The sequence below is a fragment of the Ptychodera flava genome, chromosome 7, assembly GCF_041260155.1.
Source record: "Ptychodera flava strain L36383 chromosome 7, AS_Pfla_20210202, whole genome shotgun sequence".
NCBI classification, from domain to species: domain Eukaryota; kingdom Metazoa; phylum Hemichordata; class Enteropneusta; family Ptychoderidae; genus Ptychodera; species Ptychodera flava.
In genome coordinates, this window is record NC_091934.1 from 23131915 (window position 1) to 23152205 (window position 20291).

The 20291-nt window shown below is 40.5% G+C and overlaps 1 protein-coding gene across 1 annotated transcript in view; it reads right to left on the reverse strand.

Moving 5' to 3' along the window:
• Window positions 1–3643: 3643 nt before the first annotated feature.
• Window positions 3644–20291, reverse strand: part of LOC139137055 (metabotropic glutamate receptor 3-like) — a 74576-nt gene continuing 57928 nt past the window's right edge. Inside the window, exons 2-7 of the mRNA XM_070705010.1 lie at window positions 10748–10965; window positions 9520–9835; window positions 8529–9071; window positions 6937–8202; window positions 5831–5923; window positions 3644–5280 (exon numbers count right to left, since the gene is read on the reverse strand). Of these exons, the coding sequence (XP_070561111.1) occupies window positions 5192–5280; window positions 5831–5923; window positions 6937–8202; window positions 8529–9071; window positions 9520–9835; window positions 10748–10965 (2525 nt within the window). The 3' untranslated portion in view covers window positions 3644–5191. The remainder of the gene's footprint in view (window positions 5281–5830; window positions 5924–6936; window positions 8203–8528; window positions 9072–9519; window positions 9836–10747; window positions 10966–20291) is intronic.

Here is a 20291-nt window from a genome sequence, read left to right on the forward strand (position 1 = left end):
GGACATCACATTTCATCGGTTACAGCTTTTTATCAAAAGTTTGGAAAAATTCAAAAAAAGTTTGACTTGGGAAAATTTTAAAAGGTGAAAAAAATGACTTAGGCGCTCAAAGGGTTAAACCAACATTACTACAATATCCTATATTCTCCTAAATTAGTTCCGATTGTGTTGAGTATAAAGTAGAACGCCAAGGTAGGTATGATGACGTTGGTGATCATGACAATCGTGAGCATTGCAAGAATTTTGTGACGTGAAAATTGAAGTGAAAAAAATTAGGTCTCTTTACTGCCATAGAGGGACGGGCGTTGGTCAACGAGCGTGCACGCCCAGTCGTGTATATTCTCATTCTATGGTACACAAAAGAACCTCTAGGATTTTTCTGAGAGTACATTACAGGAAAATGGATATACCATGGGGACTTTAGGCGTTATTGGCGTTGTTCGCAGTCGATAAACTTGGATCCTTGATCTTATTTATTTGATTTCATATCAGATGTTGTTGTCTGCTTGTTATTCAATATCGTTGTTGGTGCAAGTGCACGGACTCCACTGAAGTATCGTGATTTCCCAACGCCATTGAATTCATCGTTCCGTAACGATACTCATGGAACGCTTGTGCTCACAATGTATTCACATCCGGGCTATCGAGCCCACGGGAGGGAACCGAGCACAATTAGCACATGCACATGAGAAGTCACGTTATTTCAACGCAGGCGATGCAGAGGAAGGCCACTTATAAGCTGAATGTTCTTCATACGAATATTAAGTTACAGCAACCACGATATTGAAACAACAAAAATGAACACACAACGACCCCCCGTCCAAAATATTTTTACTTTAAATCCATTTCATTTGCAACGAACAATACAAATAACGCCAGAGGTCCCCGTGATTAAACCTCAAATATTTTCCTTTCCCATCCGCTGGGTACTATATACAACCATTCATACTAACTTTTCAAAGATGAGCCTCATCAAAAAAGTATTTCCCGTTATGTTAATTGCGGAGTAGGCTCTTTCACATAGTAAAGTGTCACGTGAAATTTACTACGTACATTTTATCCTCTTGGACAATGCACGGTTGCTCCATCAAAAAGTGGAGACCGTGGACAATGCTATGATTTTGTATATAAATATAACATTACAGTAAAAGCGGGTATCTTAAAACAGATCTGCAATATTCAACTATGATCAAACATTGACGCCAACAAACAAAGGAACTGGTTTTTTTTCTGCATCAACGCTCACAACCTCAAGGGCAATCTCGATTGTCAGATTTCAGTACACTTGATGGCGAAGAGAGAGCTGTGATTTCATGAGAGGTTTACGGTGTTTTACAGTCAGTATACTGTGTAACCAACTTTCAGAACGTAACCGGCAAAACTAGTATGGCAGACGGCGCATGTGCGTAAACATACTGGATGAAGTCCAATCTCCCTTAGACCGGTGCTCTAAAGCCAATACTATGAGACTCGTGTACATAAAAGACAGGCTATTTTATCCTTTGGTTACTAAGGGTAGAAACATTCACCAGAGAAGATATTTGATGTCTGTATAAAATCTATGGAGGTGGGTATATGTACTGGCTGCGCCAACGTGACCGCATACTTTCTTTTTCAGAGTAAACCGACAGGATCCCGTGAACACGCATAGGTAGTAACATTACTCCAGAGAAGCGATAGGTATTCGTCTCAGGCTGTCTTATCTTGTGCAAGCTAACCTGCAATAAGATTTGCAGTCTATGACAATTCCTCCAGTTGGACTTGAATTAACTACGATTTTACATGTATTTTCTCTTACTTTATTCCGGATCGTTGGTTCGTAAAGTCTTCCTTGTTCTACTCCCAAAATCATGTTTGTTTTCAGTAGCACAGATCAGCCGGAGATCCGTGTGCTTACGTTTGCTCAAACTTTTCTCGATGACACTTTCCACCATTCTCTTACGAAATCAAAGATAACAAGCTAGGGTCACCGTGCAAAGTTTGGTATTTGAGAAACAAATAACCTTTAATTTATTGATATGTGAAATTCAAAATCGCTGCCATCCCTGCGTGACCTCTATTGGGAAAATGTGAATGTTGACGGGAAAGATCAGTTTATGCCAATCACGAATACAGGCTATGCGCTGTGTTAGCAAGTAGAACGCTTGGTTTTTTGTGGACTAGAACAAGATATTTATTGTACAAAACAGAACAAAGTCACTTTTAGGGGTTATTACACGAAGTTTGGGCGATACCGCGTCGTATTCGAGTGATGTGTCCGTATTTTGACGAGTTGCGCAGCAACGAGTCAAAATGCGGACACATCACGAGAATACGACGCGGTATCGCCCAAACTTCGTGTAATAACCCCTTTATCATACATGCATGCTTCGGTTATGATTTTTTTCTCGTGATGTGTCCGCATTTTGACTCGTTGCTGCGCAACTCGTCAAAATACGGACACATCACTCGAATACGACGCGGTATCGCCCAAACTTCGTGTAATAACCCCTTTATCATACATGCATGCTTTGGTTATGATTTTTTTCCTAAGGACGTTCCGAAATCAGCGACGAAATCAATTGAAATCGACCTTGCTTGCCCATCTCTGTACTGATAAAAAGTTGGTTGCTAAGGAGTGATGACAACCGTATCACTTCTTGATATTATTCCGCTGTTGGGCCATTCCACTTCAAAGGAGGGTTTGTGGCACACTTTTGAAGCGAACAATTTCAATATTATGATGTCGACACAGGTTTTCACACTTTGAAGAAAACTTATTTTTAGCTTGAAATGGCGGTGGAAGTAAAAAATAGGCTGGAGTGTGTAAAATGAGTGTGTTTTCGTGATTTGAAACATACATTCACCCCTTCGCGAAAGTTATGAGGCCGGCCAAAATCGGGTCAAAATACTCGCGCCGCGCCAAAGTTCGATTTCAAACTCGATCGAGCAGCTGATCAGCACGATGCTAGCAGCTCTGCGACATCTATGAATGCACAGTGGATTTAATAGCCGTACCAGTCAGTTTATCTCCAAGAATTATACATGTCCTCAGTCGTCAATTATGCCGAATTTACCATCTTAGAAAGGAATTTGAGAGCGGATTAGGGAAAACGTGAAGTGAGTACACTGTAAGCTGTAGCGTCGTAACTCGTTCGTGATTTTGTTGCTGTACGAATAAAACATTTCAAAGGTATTTTTATCGTCTGCTCGTATATTTTCCTTACTGGCTTGCCTAAATAGAACTAATTTTCTTTCACGACAACGTAAACGAAAGTTTTACTTTCCCTTGTATCTTACATTGTCTCCGAAACCCACACCGGTGCCACCGGGCACAATCATGACCTGTGAATCTCACTGACAGACCTGTAAAAATCGGGAATATAATATATGCACATCGTCTGTCGCGAGTATTTTCAGTGCGGTTGGATTTTTGTGGCTCATTTATGGCAGTAAACGATGTAATTCACCACTCAGATACTGAAACTCGTCAACGTGAAACTTTTCATATAGCGGTTCTGTCAACCCGAGATCGTAATCTTCGACAGCGCAGAGTAAACGACATGAAAATACCACCGTATGGGACTGGACGTGAACGATGACAGGTGTCGGGTCGGCAAAACATACACATTTTCAATGCGTTCGTTCGTTTGTATGTTTTTTTGTACAACTGTACTTGTACCTAAGTGCAATGCCCATGAATTGACTGCAAACAACAAAATTTTGACCATAATCACATTCACAATGACGTTTCGGAGTGTCACAAGTCTATTCGCTCAGCAGTTTTACATGTATGTGAACACTCCAGCGAAGGTCACGCGTACGCGTAGCTGGAAGTAGTTCGGTTACGGGTTACAGTGAAAATATAATTCGTATTTTCACTAGTTAAAATACGGGTTCATACTAGTACCGTCTAAACAATAGGAGAATGGCAATACAGGCATAGCATGTATGATAATAAAATATATCAGAGTCAAAGCTCATGGAGCCATAACCCGCCGCGGCGACCGAGTTCTCATCGTGTCAGACAAATTGACGAAGGAAAAAACGCTCTTAAATCCGCTATCTTGCCAAAAGAATGTGAAGAACAAGATATATATGTTGTCTCTCTGGTGACCGTTTAAGCCAGGTAGCATAGGATGCCCTCCATTGTGTGATAAATGCGGCCTATTTATCTCTTTATTGTAGTGTCACAGAGATAGTACCGTGATATCACTCTTTCTGTTTTTTTTTTAAATAAAACGCACATTTGACACACAAGAAACCGCTACGCACGCATTATTTTCTGTCGGAAGGGATTATTTTGTAGCATACTTTAAAGATAATGATATAACCTCCGCATACGGTTTTAAACCTGCCAGGATAAGTGATCTCATTGGGTCTCTCAGCCGTCGGATCCTTGCAGAGAGGTCTTGCATCCTTCACTTGTATACAGACTGCCTGCATGCATGCTGGTGCAGCGTGCTCATCTTTTCTGTACCTGAGAAGCAAGCTCTGACATCATGGAAGTTGTTGGACGACAATGTAAGATCACGCTCAAATCTTTCCTCTACAAAGTTATCAGATCACACCAGTGGCGGCGGGCAACATGCTGAAATCCTATTTGCAGCGACATACATCGCCGTTGGTGGCACTGTTTCTTTTTTTAGTGCAAACCAGGCAAACAGACGAGTAAAAGTTGCTTGCGCACAATATAGTTAATATGTCCGTCAACTCGTTACAGAACTTGTCGCAAACAAGTGTACGGTTTTGCGTTAATCGGTGAGGGCGGAAAATAATTATAGTAGAAAACATTTTACGGGGATATTGCAATCACGGCATGTTGAATGTTACAGACACTGTGTGTGAATCATTGTCAACGAGTCTGTTATACATATAGAAATGATATTTTCATTTGATTGTATTTACGCCTGTGTGATAAAATGGGTATACTGGACCGCCCATTTCTGGTTGTCCTCAAAATAGGACGAAGCGGTCTTACATTTCCATCCTTCTTTAATGCTTATCTGAGTGAAATGAAACACTTGATGCTCTATAATCCAAACTCATATTGATGAAATATGTTCATTTGCATGCGGAACACACTGACAGACACCCACAATGCTCAATTGACGCGGTACGGTTGTCACCACACTAGCAGTGACGTTTTACTCGTCATTTGATGACACGTATTGTCCAGGGTCTTCAAAATCTCGTCTGTACAGTGACGCCGTCACACGGCTGTGGATGACGTCAGCGGTTCTGTAGCTGCATCTGCATAGCTTTCAATCTTGATATCTTTGTCAGGGGTTTTATTTGCATCTGTGTGAGAAATTAAGGGAGAAGCTAGTGAGTTTTCATCTCATGTTAAATTTAATTTATTAATTTATTATGCAACGATGAAGGGTAAAAACTCAAGAACCGATGAACGGAAGAAATTACAATTTTCACGAATAGTACACGTAGTTATGTTTTTGCCGCGATACCTTTCCCTTGAAATAGTGATTATATAAGGCAAGCGGGGCACATGGCTTCGGAGAAATGAAAAACACTTATATTGGAGCTGTATTACTGGGACAAAAAGTAATCGTAAACAGATGATGTCATTCCTTTGTTGTACAAACAGCAGCGACAAAAAAGTCAAAAGTGAGTAAATAACTATCGTCCCATATAATGAATCCTATAGCATTATTATTATTTATTATTATTATTTATTATTTCACTTTAAAGGATTATACGAAACAATATGCTCATGCCATCTTCGTCAGGCCTGATGTAGCTAATACTGCGATAGTATATAGTATACGACCTTAAAAATGTCCTTGCGCTTGAAATAAAAGCAAAACAGAACGATGCGAAAAAAGAAACGTACTTTGGTTGTGCTCCAACGATAAAGATATATTTGAATAGTTCCCGCTGCTTGACTCAAACATGACAGAATTGCACTGGCTTCTTGTTTTCAACCCTGAAAGAATATCAAACAAGGGGTAATGGAATAAGCGTTCTGTCACTTCCCTCAAACACAGCATTCTTCCAGGAATCATCGTTGTCAAAAAGGGGACATAGTGCTGCAATCCTCGACAATCTCTTAAAGGGAAACAATCGTCAGAACTGCGCCTGTGCGAGTTTCTTGTTTACAAACAGTGTATTTCATGCACAATATCTAGACGCACCTAATCACCATAGCTGCAACATTAAAATTATACGAAGTAGATTATGACATATTACCATCGTACCCTGGATACAGTGTTTACATTGGTCGTATGGGTCCCATACGTTCCGACGACTGTATCCCTTTAAGGGGCAATGGTACAAACTGTTTTAGAGTGGATGGAAATTTACAATAACGTTTGCCAATGTTCACTAATTCAGATAGAATGCACAGATATTCGGATTTTCAAACTTTGCCAGTGCCCTTTGCCTACCATTTGTTGGGCTCATTTCGAAGTTTATGGGGTAACTATCGTTTTTACAGGCCTAAATTTATGCAAAAACTGTAACATTTACTTATAGAGTTAACACAGAGATGGTGGTCATCTTGACTTTGAAATATCGGTAAATTCAACGTAAATCGTTTCCATAGTATAATGTGGTGACCCTAGATTTTTATTCTTGATTTTGAAAGCGAACGGTTAAAAGTTTCCCTGAGAGAGGAAAGTTTGGGCAAAAGTGTAAGGTTTCAATTTCGGGATGCATTCTACCTTAAGATTCAATTTTTTAACTGGGTCAAGCTCATTTTTTTTGAAAAAATGATATTGTTGGAGCGTAGAAACGACGGTCAATCAATGAAATAAGTTTGAGAGATTATCTACGACACACAGACACAGAGTGTGGCATGTTTTCCACATTCACGTTCATATTCTGTGTGAGGATGAGTTTTTCTAAAGCAGAAAAAGGCACAAAAAAGGAACAACAACGTTCGATCCTAACTACACTATTTTATCTACTTCTACTGTTGTACTGCTGTGGTGAACTTACTTTCTGTTTGGATGGTATGTCGAACTACTTCTGAGAATGTTCTCCTGGTTTGAATTCCGACCGAAGTACCTCCATCGCTGCCCATAACGCAACTTCTCGTGTTCTGTTCGGGCCTCAGTAAGATTATGTACAATTTCGGCGCAAAGATACAAAAAAGCGTCACAGTTGCGCTGAGTCCAACCGACACACTGAGGGTTGTAACCCGGAGCGCTATATTTTGAGAGCTCACAAAGTAGATCGGCACAAAAGAAAGCCAAATGACGCACGTCGTGTACATGGTGAAGCCGATGTACTTGGCTTCATTGAAGCCCTCGGGGCAGTTCCGGGTTTTAAAGGCGTACACTGTACAGAAGACCATTAAAAAGAACGGGTAGACAAGACCAACAAGATAGGTGGCGTCCGTCGCGCCCGCGCACGTTAGTTCGTTCTTTTCCCTGATTGGGTGATGGTAGGTAGTTCTCGGTGGCTGCAAGGCGAGCCACGCCCCTAGTATCACAAACTGCACGCACACGATGCATGAGCATATGACAAGCTGAGACGCAGGACTTATGTATTTCGTGTTTTTCACCGACGTCTTAGCTCGGTCAAATATCCTCGCGATTCGATTAGTTTTTGTCAACAGGGCGGCATAACACATAGTGAAGCAGAATCCAATCCCGACTTTGGTTATTGCGCAGATGGCGATGGTGGGCCTGGCAACAACGATGAAGCTGATGACGTAACTGAGGAGAATTCCTACCAAGAGCACGTAACTGAGCTCTCTACCCGATGCCTTGACGATCGGCGTTTCGTTGTGCCTGACGTAGATTATAATCACCATAGCGGTTATGACAATCCCCGTGGTGGCGAAACACAGAAGGCCGATGCCCCAGGGGCTATCGTAGGTGACGTATTCCTCCGCGGAGGTTACACACCTGGTTCGGGAGTGGTCCGGCAGGGTGCCTATCGGACAGTCATGGCAGGTGAACTCGTCTCGCAGGTACTGGTACTTGGTGCATTCCGTGCAAACCCAGCAGCAACTGTCGCCCTCCTGGAGTATCATGGCGTAGCCGGGCTCGCATGGCTTGCTGCAGATCGAAGCGTGGTGCACCGGCTGGCTGGCGGTGAACCTGACCTTGTTGAACTGCAGGTGCAGTTGGTTTTCGACGTAAGTTCCCACTTCGGTCCACACAAACTCGCCTTCGTCGTTCCTTTGGAAGTTAAAGACCTTGTATCGCGCAGGCCCGTCACCGTTTGCTTGAAACTCAAAATGGTCTCCATTGATACCTTTGTGGGGAAAATATAACGCGAGATAACGCGAGAAAGCGTGTGAGAAATAAAGTAAAAACAATTCTATAATATTGTGCAAGCTGTAAGCTTATGTGCCATTTCAATTGCTTATGTTTTTAGAGATTTACGATGAACATATAATTAGTGCAGTGAAAATACCGAAAGCTGATCACTTTCACGATGACATTGGTTATTTTATCCGTACTGATACTGTTAATGGAAATTTTAATAGAAGACAACAGTCGATGGAAAGTAGGTTGTGAAAAAGTTATTGATTCCATCTGTACCTTCAGTTGGTAAACACAAACAATATATTTTCTTACCTCTGAAAGACACTTTTCGTAAATATCCTAAAAGGTCTGCCCCGCTCATTTTTGACATGCTAGCGCACAAGCCTACAAAATCTTTCCCACAAATTTTCGCCTGCACACTTGTAAGAGCGTGAGCAAACGCTAGCACGCCATCGGCGACGAACTGCATTTTAGGCGATGTTTGTTCGTATACTCCAGGCGTTCGAAGTGATTCGTTCCCTTTGCACGGCTCCAGTTCCTTATTGAAAGGCGTGACGTAGCTATCCGGTAGTTTACAACGGAAGACTTCTTCCCAGTATTCCGAAAACCAGGGGTTTCTCTTCCCCTCTACCTCCGGTGTCTGTTGAACGAAGTACTCGTCGAACTCATCAACATTGGAGAAAAGAGGGCTGAAGGCAATAGCGCCCTCTACAGTGGTTTCGCGACCGCGCACAACGTCTTTGTTGCCGCTCCAGCCGTCGCTTCCAATCCACACAAACTCCCCGGCGACGCCCGCTCGATGGGCAGCTTGCATCAAGGGTGTTACGTCCTGTTCAAGTGCGAAAACCACCACGGCTGTCAAAAGATGCATAAGAGCAAACAGTTTAGAGGTTTACTGATATCTTTCCATGGTCCAGTCATTCGAGCAAGTTTGTTTTAGGCCCATAGAAATTAAAAGCGTTTACAGGAATCTTGACCTTTTAAAGTAATAATATAAAACGGCCGGCGTCGACGAATACATACAGACATACGTATATATATATATATATATATATATATATATATATATATATATATATATATATATATATATATATATATATATATATATATATATATATATATATCAGCGAGGGACAGACAGACAGACAGACAAACAGACACAGGCAGACAGACAGGCAGACAGACAGACAGACACAGGCAGGCAGACATCTCAAAACAGTATTTCCTAATCACGACCGTCCTTATCACGTGACGATCACGTGCAGACATGCAGCAATGTAAGAATGGTTGTCACATTTACCTTTAGCGTTGGACTTTCTTCGCAGATTCGTGATAATCTTGTCGAAGTCTTCGTCGATGGCCAGCTTCTTGTCGCGCGGTATCTTCTCCGACGACGCGATGCAGATACTCCGCTTCCGCGCTTCCTCCTCGACCTCGGCGAACCCGTTGCTGCCGTAGTTGGAGTCCTCGTAGACCACCGATATGTACGTCCAGTTGAAGAACTGTATCAGGTCGACTATGGCTCTGGCCTGGTGGATGTCGGAGGGCACCGTTCTGGAAAAATATTCGAAGCGCTCCTTATTGCTGAGTTCGGGACTGGTCGACCAGTAACTGACCTAGGAAAACGAGTTCGAGCATCAGAACGATTCATTAGAACATGCTTTGGACGGCAATGCATCCAATAGCGAAAACAATAGTGATATCGGAGGAGTAAATAATCTTTTGATTGGTCGTCAAATTTATACAGATGTTTTCTAATCGTGCACTAAGTAAAGGCTCTGTCTCTAACTACCAAATATTACCTAAGACTCCAAATAAAAAAGACCATTTCTTGTCACCGCGCGTGTCATTTCAGATTCTGCGCGTCATGGCTTTTTTAGGGTTACATACTCATCAGTAGAGCTATCCTTGATATCCCTGTTTGCATGTCCAAAAATGCTAAAGAGAAAACGAACGTATTATGCAGCCAGTGACAAAAGATGATAACTGTTGCATCAATAGTGCCAAACCAGCATTGTTAGGAATAAAAAATAAAGAAAGGAAAAAAGAAAATTAGAAGAAAACCGCGTCGCCGCATCACTTCTGCTGAATGTCAAGGAAAAGAATCAATTTTTTTTTGGTCGAATCCGTTTAGTTACAAATTAACAAACCACTCAATAGATACTCAGCACCTTTCCATGTCCATATTATAGCATTTGTGGATTCATTTTGAAACTTGCAGAGTAAGCACCTCGCTCGTTTTTGTGAAAAATTGAAAATTCTATCTTTAAACACAGTATTAACGCATTGACCATGACATTTACGCCAATGCTGAACCGCAAGTATCAGTAAATCTAAATAAACAAATGTTGTTTAACAAATTTCACGATGACACCTCTCTTTGGCAATGAAACATAACAGTTTAGATTTCCTTTGAGCACAGCTATGAAAACTAACAAAAAAGAATATTCCTGGGATACCTTAATAAGCAGAAAAAATCATTATTGCAAACTTCAATGAATTAGGCGATCGAATGATGACACGCTCACCTGTGGAATACGGAAAAGTCGCAAGAGATTAGCTATCTGCACGGAGACAACGCTAGAGGACGCTCCAACGACGCCCGCGATCGAGACCTGGTCGGAGACGGACCCGTCGGAACATTGACAATGGCCTTCGCTGCCCATAGTATTTGCTCCTCGGATGAAATCGATGGACTCTTCCAGGGCGTGCGCGTCGCTGTCACAGCTGTCCACTATGTGGGCGCCTGAAATAATGATAAAGAGAGGTCTTCAAGGTCAAGTTTATTATCAAATTTATCTAGCAGGAAATTTATGTAATCATATAAATTTCAACGGAGAACATACGATTGACAAAGTGTCAACGAACGCACATATCTTCTAACGCGACAGTCAGGCGTCTTTAAGCATTCACAGTTATACAACGTATTTAAATATTTTAACGGCTTTTGGATACAAGTATTCCGCCACCTCAGGGGACTAACCACGTCTTCTGATACACCGTGTCAATTTTGAATTAATCATAAAGTAGAATTCACCCCGAGGATAAATATTAAGATTTGCAAATTTTTACCATGCTAATCTGATCTACCGCTTGTAGGCGCTTATTTTTTGAAACTCTTGGAGTAAGGAAAGTTTTCACTATCTCAGTTCGCTGAAAATCGAAATTTCATTTTTCTCTATAGAGTTACTAAGTAGAACAAAGATGGTGGCCATTTTGAATGTTTCCTTATATCAGAAAAGATTCACTTTCAAGGCTCGCACTAGCCTAAGCGAGAAGTCTGATATTTTATATTATTTACACAAAGTTGTTTATTTCCACAATAAAGGCTCGGTCTCCAACATAATATGGATCGAAAGAAATAAGCGACAATATGCAAATGAGGTACAACTGCTTGAATAAACCACAGACGTTATAGGGTGACCACCTGTATAGTGAGACTACGCATGACTTCATGCTGTCTGTTGATGTTATCTGAGTGCGTGAAGATTCTAATTAAGACTTCGAGACATTTAATTTGCCACTGTCATGAAATCGACACAATAAAAAGAAACTTACGCAGTTTTGTCCTTTCTATTACATGTGAAAAAAATCGACACGATTCTGTTCAGTGAAGTGTTACAATATAACGATTAATTCTACGCTTTTGCGAATTCGCCCACTTTCTTTCTTCTATTAATGCTGCATGAATATTTCTATTTCTTCATTTCTTTCATTTCAATACATATTGCAGCAACCATGGAGATCACCGGGCATATCCTTGAAGCAAGAACTATCGACACTCAAGAAAATATTCGAAGATAGCTATCTGGGCGGTTTAATATTTCCTTCTATTTGAGAGGTGATTGTACACTTTCACGTCGTCGTCTTCGCTCCGTACGGTTGCCTGTGGCAGAGCGTTGGTTCGGAAAGTACCCAAGACATGATCGCTGCCCCAGGAGATAGAAAGTAATGAAGACATCGCCTATACGGTGCTAAATATCAATTGCTTGAATGACCTGAAAGAGGTACAGTATGCGCCTCGAAAGTGAAAGACTTAAACTTTCGCTCAAATTTTCCTCACGGAATCTTTCAACCGTACACTTTCAAAATCAAGAATACAAATCGGGGTCACCGGGCAAATTTTGGTTCTAGAGAATGACCCAAGATTTACCGATATTGGAAATTCAAAATGGCGGCCATTCCTGTGTTAACTCTATGGAGAAAAATAAAATTTTCTATTTTCAAAAAAAAAAAAAAAAAAAAAAGACTGAACTTCTTTCGTAGTCAAAGTGCTTCAAAAGGAACGCCATAAGAGGTAGATCAGAAAAGAATTGAAAAGTTTTGAGAGTCAGAGTATGTCCGGAGGCGCGTTCTACGTTAACATTCAGCTGCATCCAAAAAGGTACACATTAACTTTTTCCGATCCTAAATAAACGAAAGCAATTTCACTTAGCGCCCGAATGTCTAGCGGTTTCGTTTCGACCAATATGCATGAACTTTGGTCTACAAGTTATATATGATCTTGAAGTACCCATGTCTAGCTGCAAGCTAGTGAAGATGTGTCCGAGTGGAGCCAGTCTTTGAAACACGTTTCTCTTTTCTCTTACTTAGGAGACCATTCGCGGCAAACTCTGTACCGAAACCACAAATTTGAGCAAAAGTTTTCGCTTCGGGGACAAATGTCCAGACTCTCCAACTCCTACCACTTGTGGGGACTCATTTTGAAACCTTATGGAGAAAGCACAGTTTTCACTGCCTTAGTATTGTGAAAATCAGGAATTTTATTTCCACCATAGAGACAACACAGGGATGGCGGCCATTTTGAACTTCAAATATCGTTAAAAATTGGGTAATTTGTTTCTCTGGTACCAACATTTGCACAGTGACCTCCGATTTTTATTCTTGATTTTGAAAGAAGATAATTGAAAGTTCGCTTGAGATAAGTTTGAGCAAAAGTGCTTCCGTTTTCGAGGCGCGAACTACCTTAAAATGGACGCAAGCAACCATGGCAACAAACAAACAAACAGACTATAGTCATGGAGCAGGTATGATATGACATTCAAGTCCACTATCAAAAGCGTCTTCCGTGTAAGCTATTACACTACAATTCGGAAAACCATGAACGTAATTCCCTCATTCATGTGCATTTGCCGCCTACTCGGACTCGCCGCAGATGCTTCGCGACAGGCGCTTATCCCGTAATCTGTCTGCTTGTAGTGCTTTGGGCGATGTTAATCCCCACAGATCGTTGTGAAACAACTCACTAATCCCGCGTAAGACTTTGTATTGCTCCGTCCGATGGCCTGACAAGAGTGACTTCAACATTTTCCCCGGGGGGTTTGCGTATTCTACGGATTTCCAACGATCTGATGGATTCGTTGCATGGAAATTTAATTTACCCTCTGGTTAAGTACAGACAAATTCTTGAAGTTAGACAAATTGATCAAATAAATGCCTATCTTTAGGGACGGAGGTCATTTTTTTAAAGCTTTAAAATCCTAATTCTCTGTTAATATTTTTGTTCGGTAAATATCGATGCTGGTATTCCTATCATGTTGTTTATGGAAAAGTGTATTGTTCGAAACATCTAGCTGTAATGCGCACGACGTACGTGTGACCAGGAGCAGCTTCTCACACGTCGCCTGAAGATACTTTAAGATAAAATTGGGGTCACCGCATAAATTTTAATTAGAAACCAAACAAAGTCTTAGTTGTTAACAATGGCGACCCCCGCCCTGTGTGAACCCAATCTAAAATCTAATCGTCGATTCTTTTGAAAAATAGATATTGATGCGCAATTTCTCCAAAGCTTTCATAAGGCAACAAAAGCCGTTACTAGAACAACGGTACATCGATATAAATGACCGTAAAAACACCATTATCCAAAATAAATTTTGCTTTCTTGACCAAAGAAGACGATAATGTGATATGAGATATAATTTATCGATGGGAAAAAATCTAGTTCTTTATTTGTCGTTAACAAGAATGTAACGGTTCGATTGTTGTTTTTGTTTTCTTGACAATTATCCTGCGACTGAAATGACGACACATGCCGGAATTGCAAGTTCCTTCCACAAAAAGGCTCACCATCTCAAGGTGGCGCTCTTCACTCTCAACTTATTAGCAAATGTGAGAGTGGCCTGACAGCGACTCCCCTCACCTTCGTAGACTCCATGCCACGGATTAAAAGGTTGCGACACATTGGTCATAAATTATATACGGCGCTTTGTAACTCTGTCTAGCTTGTAAAGTGACAAATTTACAGCGCCTGGGCTTAGGGCCGAGCAGCTGTCGCAGATATCGCTAAAGTGCAGACGGCCCATTCTCATACAGAGCAATGCTTAAAGTACAGGGCATTGGCTTCTATCGTGGTTTATAGATGAACCCGTGAACCGTACATAGAACGTGGTCATTTGCCCTGAAAAGTCATGACGTTCGACCCAGTCTCGGTTTGAACTAACAGGAAAGCCTATTTTGGTATCAATGCGCCCGCATAAACCGTCTCTTACTCTTTTGCCCGTTAGGCTAAGAAAATCTAGCACCTTATGGTATGGACCATAAGGAAGTTCGCACCTCGAAATTAAATATGAAAAACCTTAAACTTTTGCTCAAATTTTCCTCTAGGAAATTTTAAACCATTGTCTTTCAGGACCAAAAGGAAATATAGGGGTCACCTAGCAAACTTGGTACGTGGGAAACAAATTACCTAAAATCTACCGGTACTTTCAAACTGGTCGCCATCCCTTGTGTTGACTCTCATGAGGACAAAACATAATTTTAAATTTTCACAAAAGTTAGCCGGCGAAAACTTTAGTCACTCGATGAACTTCAAAGTGAGCCCTCACAATTGGCAGGTCAAAGGTTATCTGTCTCTGAGACGTATTCTACCTTTATAAATAATCCCATAATTCACAGGTCCTGTACTTTGATACCCAATTGTAGGTTGTCCAAAGGGAAAATTCAGTGGTGCATTTTGAAGAAATCAGACAGAAACTTTAGACGTCTCCGTCGGGGTCTTTTGTAGTATAACACAGTATGACAATATTTTGATATCCTTCATGTTAACTACTTTATTCCCCATGCATTCGATTTGTCAAACGAAAGCATTATCAGCTCAATGATATTTATGCTCAAATATACCAGAATCGACGAGAAAAATTGAGACAAACATAGAATCGGATACCCTTGTTCTTACATCCTCCAGTAGACAAAGATTAAAAACGTACACTCATCAGTGGTAGTACATATACACACATGAGTAAAACATAATCAAAATATACCGTAATATTTTACTGCCTACTGATTTGTTTACCATTACTTAGCTCCGTTTGTGTAAGAATTTCCACTTCATAATTAGATTTAAGGAAATATAAGTACCACAAATACCCACTGTCGCCGAGCAGCCTTTGTGGATACACGAGAAAAATTGCCAGACGACGTGTTGACATGAGAAGAACTATTTTCCTTAAACAGTGTTTGCACGTGATGGGTCAATGCTTTAATTTTCTTGTGACAGTAACCGCGAACGAGGGCACAGACTGCTAGAAATGTTTAAAGGGAGGGGGTCGTCGGAACTGCGCGAGCGCGGCTTTCTTGTTTACAAACAATGTATTTCATGCATGATGTCTAGATGCATCACGTCAACATAGCTGCAACATTTACATTTTTACGATATTCATCGATAACAAACGTGTTTTAACTTTCATTAATCGCCATTATACCCTAGATACAGTGTTTACATTGGTCGTAGGGACCCCTGACAACCTTTGAGCAGAGTTCCGACGACAGCCTCCCTTTAAGCGAATGCGATGAAACCATTTCGATATATTCTCTAAAAGGCGATTTTAATAGATATAGTAGTTGAGGTATGTTCAAGAAATATGAAATATTTAACAAGACTGAAGGGTAATAACAGATAACCTCTCCACGCAACATCAGCCAAGGGTTTCAAGCTCATTATCAACTGCGGGAGCCCCCTCTCGCCCAGAAAATAAATTTTACTCTCAAATTTTCAATATTTTCTGATTTACCTTTTGTGAGGGCTCATTTTGAAGCTCTTAGATTACATAAAAATTCACCGTTTAGTTTTGTGAGAGTCAAAAATTTATATTTGCCCCTAAGAGTTGACATACAGACGGTAGCCATTTTTATTTAAAATATCGGTAACTTTAAAGTAATTTGTTTCTCTGGTACCAAAATTTGCACGGTGACGCTTGGTTTTTATCTATGAATTTGAATTAAGATTTTTGAAAGTATACTTGACCAGGGTTTTGAGCAAAAGCGTTCACATCGAGGCGTGTACTACATGTACTTTGAGAAAAATTGGGCCTGTTGCGTAGCAGATGCGCGCAACTGTTTTGGCAAACATTGGTTTCTAAAGGTTTTGTCGAAAACTGATCCCCACATCCGCAAATATTTAAATGAGCAAACACGTAAGTGCGTTTCAACAATATAAAAGAAATTCAGGGACAGGCACTACGGATAACAACGCTACGAATCAAACGATAGCTTAGGCATATTTCGTTTACAGCATGGATGAGTTCTTCGGCTCGTCATCAGGAAGAGGACAATCTGAGCAAATACAAAAAATCTTCAAAAAACCCCGACTAATATCTCTTCGCCTACCCTGATACTCGGAACTGACAAGGCAGACAGCGACTAAGTCGTCTGCTACGTCAGCACTGAGAACGACGCAACCGTCAAAGCGTTTTCAAAGGTGACAGTGGGTAATATAGCGTCTTGTAAAAGGAAATATAGCGAAAGCGTTTTCCCTCAACAACATGGCATATGCATTAACGCTTGGCAGCCAGAACTCGATAAAAGGTGTGCCATGACACGTTGTGCATAAGAAAGCCCCTTGCCTTCACTCCCAAACCAGTGCTATATAAGTTCATTCGTGTAGCGTTCATGATTATGTGCCCCACTTTTAGAATGTCAGTCACCTAATCAGTTTTGCATTAACGCTGTAAAGGTCTAAAAGATGCGATATAAATAGCCTGCATTCACATTTCGCCCCGCCACAAATCAATCGACAAATTTTAAAATAGATGCTCTCTCTAAGGTTCAGAGTTACAACGATAAAAGCAAGCTAACACATCTAATAGTTGTAAAGTGCGAGAACGAATTAGTAAATATAATCCATGCTACATCCATTTGCAACGGTGACTTGGAAACGCTTCCGCTGACTTACGCGGTGCAATTTGCCGTGGCTCTTAAAATGTCTCATACACTCGTTTGCTTGCAAGTGTATGTGAATAGAAAGCCACAGATCTATTGAACTTCTATTGCTCTGAATCGTAAACCGCATTTCCTGCCTCTGTCCATGCGATAAAGGTTTGAAAAAGTTCAAAGGTATTTGTTCTTTCACTGTTTTGACCTTTTGAGCTCATAAACCATAGATAGAAGGAAAAAAGAAAATTAATTTCGTCTTAATCTGGTGTTTATTGTGGAAAAAGGTTTCAGTTGAATTGAAGAATTCTTCCATTTTGCCTGTATATAAGGGATATAAATTAACTATGAGTTGGAGAATATATCCAAGTCAAATTCTTTGAACTATCATGTGGGGGCAACTTAAAACCGTTGTATTTTATTGGTTAAAGGCACAATGGGTTTAATGTTCCTTTGGTTAAATGTGAAACATATGTCACATTTGCTCAAAAGCTCTCAATTTTAATTAAACTGTAAATAACCGTTTTGAGTGGTTACTATTATTTCATACAGCTGTAATGAATTATTTGTATGTAGCGCTGAAGACTGGGCGATTTCTGGACAAAGGTATAAGACGAATGCATTGAGGTTTTATTGCACGAGCGAACGGTTTAACCTTGAATTATCGAGTCGCTGCCTGAACAGAGTTCACATTGACCTACTTCTGCGATTAGGTGTCAATCTAGAGTGCATATACAGTCGCAGTAAATAATGTCAGATATACTTAGAGACTGTTCAGTCGGTTAAAGAATCGGAGAATCGTTTATTTGTTCAATGAATTGGTTCGAGTTGACCGTCATTAAGGCTATAACGTCTCCCGGTGTTTGATTGATGTTTGCAGAGACCAAGTCTGTTAAAGGTATCGCAAGCAACCGCATTGGTAATTCCACAAAATAATCGACACATTTATCCATTTAAGCATGTCAAAAGACTCGTGTTACGTACTGTTGATAGAGACAAGCTTGTTGGCATGCTACTGTTAATAAATTAACTTTCCAGGAGACTGAGCAAGTATAAAGTTTGACGTGCCCGTTGTTCCGAAGACTGCGATTAAAGTTGTAGGCCGTATACACTTATTGACATTAGAAATAGGTCATTTGAACACAGTACGTGTAGACATTGTTGCTTAAATATGAGATAAAGGATCGATAAGACTTCCTAGGGGATGAAGATCGAATAATGTAATATATAGATGGCTACTGATAATCGATAAGACTAAGGTTAGAAATTCAAGGGACAATAGTTGTAGCTTTCGATAATATTTTCATTATTTCAATAATGAAGAAAAAAAGATTGCATTAAAGTAACTATTTTCTTTGTCTACTACCTTGATTACGTTAAAATGCAAATTATTTGCTATGCAAAACACAACGTATGGCATATCATATTCAATGCAGTTACTACTAAAACAACTACTAGCATCAGACATTGCACTCATACTAGCTATGTTGATAAGTGAACAAGGGGAATTTCTGCGTGACGTTTGCAGTAAAAAAAAACATAGCTCTGTATCGTGCGCACAGAAAACGATGCGGCAAAATCTATCAAAAGGTGTAATTCATCTTTAGGATTTGTCGCGCAAAACAGAAAGACGACGATTTTTATTTATTTCGTCATGGCGTCTTCAGTTATACATCGCACATGCATCGCTTTTTTAAAAAAACTATCAAGAAAGTGGACGGACAGCGATAGTCATGGCGTAATTGCAAGACGACAGCTTCTCGCACGGGAAACGCGGTTTGTTTTTTGACAGGTTTATCCATACCCAACAGCGCATCGCAGGAGGCCGGCGGTCTCAGTGCCAATTAATTCTGTATGTCATATTCAAGGCTCAGAGTGTATCAGCGCGTTTAATGGCTGCAGGGATCTCTATGACAACAATTGTATCGGATAAAGCGACTTTGAAACCTGTGGGAGTGTTAGAGAGTTTTGTAAAGAGATTAACTGCTTAACAGTTAAAACGAGAATTAGAGTGGAGTGACCTCTGGTGGACTGTAATGTGCTTTGTGTTAACTGTTTAATTCAGTTTGAACACGTCAAATTCGACTTGACAGCTCGAAAGTATCTTAACGTCCTGCGATAGGGGTCATTGTAGACGTCGAAAGAACGAACACAAGAAATTAATTAAAAGTTTGTTTTGAAATTCGATCCCGAAAAATAGATTGCAGTTGTATTTGAAATGAGGATGCAATAAGAAACTCTTTAATTATGACAGTTCACGACCATGCGTCGACCATTATTGAGCTAAGTTGTGTGTAGGTGTAATTTTGTTATCTATCCCACAATGCCACAGAGGTGTGATAATCACAAAGGTTATACCGTTTCCGAGAAATTGCGTGCTATACGCTTTCAAACTTATGGTAATTAATGTTTATTCTATTTTAGGAATAACTCAAATAATTCTTCCCAAAATGTCACTTGCTATACCTCAGTCTATGCGGCTCAGTCTCTCTCTTCCCCCTCCCCCCCCTCTCTCTCTCTCTCTCTCTCTCTCTCTCTCTCTCTCTCTCTCTCTCTCTCTCTCTCTCTCTCTCTCTCTCTCTCTCTCTCTCGGGTAATTTTGGCTATGAAAATGAAAGCGATAATGACAGACATGATGCTGATAGCACAAGTGTAATTCAGAGCCCTCAATGGCGATTCCATCACTCTTATTTGACACCGATATGATAGATTCATCCCGCCTTTGAGGTTAATGTGCTATTCGAGACACACACTTACGTTTTTTTAAAAAGTGTATTAGTTATTATGCTTTGTTTCGAATACATGACCATATTTGATTTGAGAACACAAATTCTTTTCTGGTCAGTCATAACAGTTGATTGTTCAACTCGTGAGAGGGCGAGCCGATGGGAGCATTGATACCGTATCTTGGCAATTGTTGCT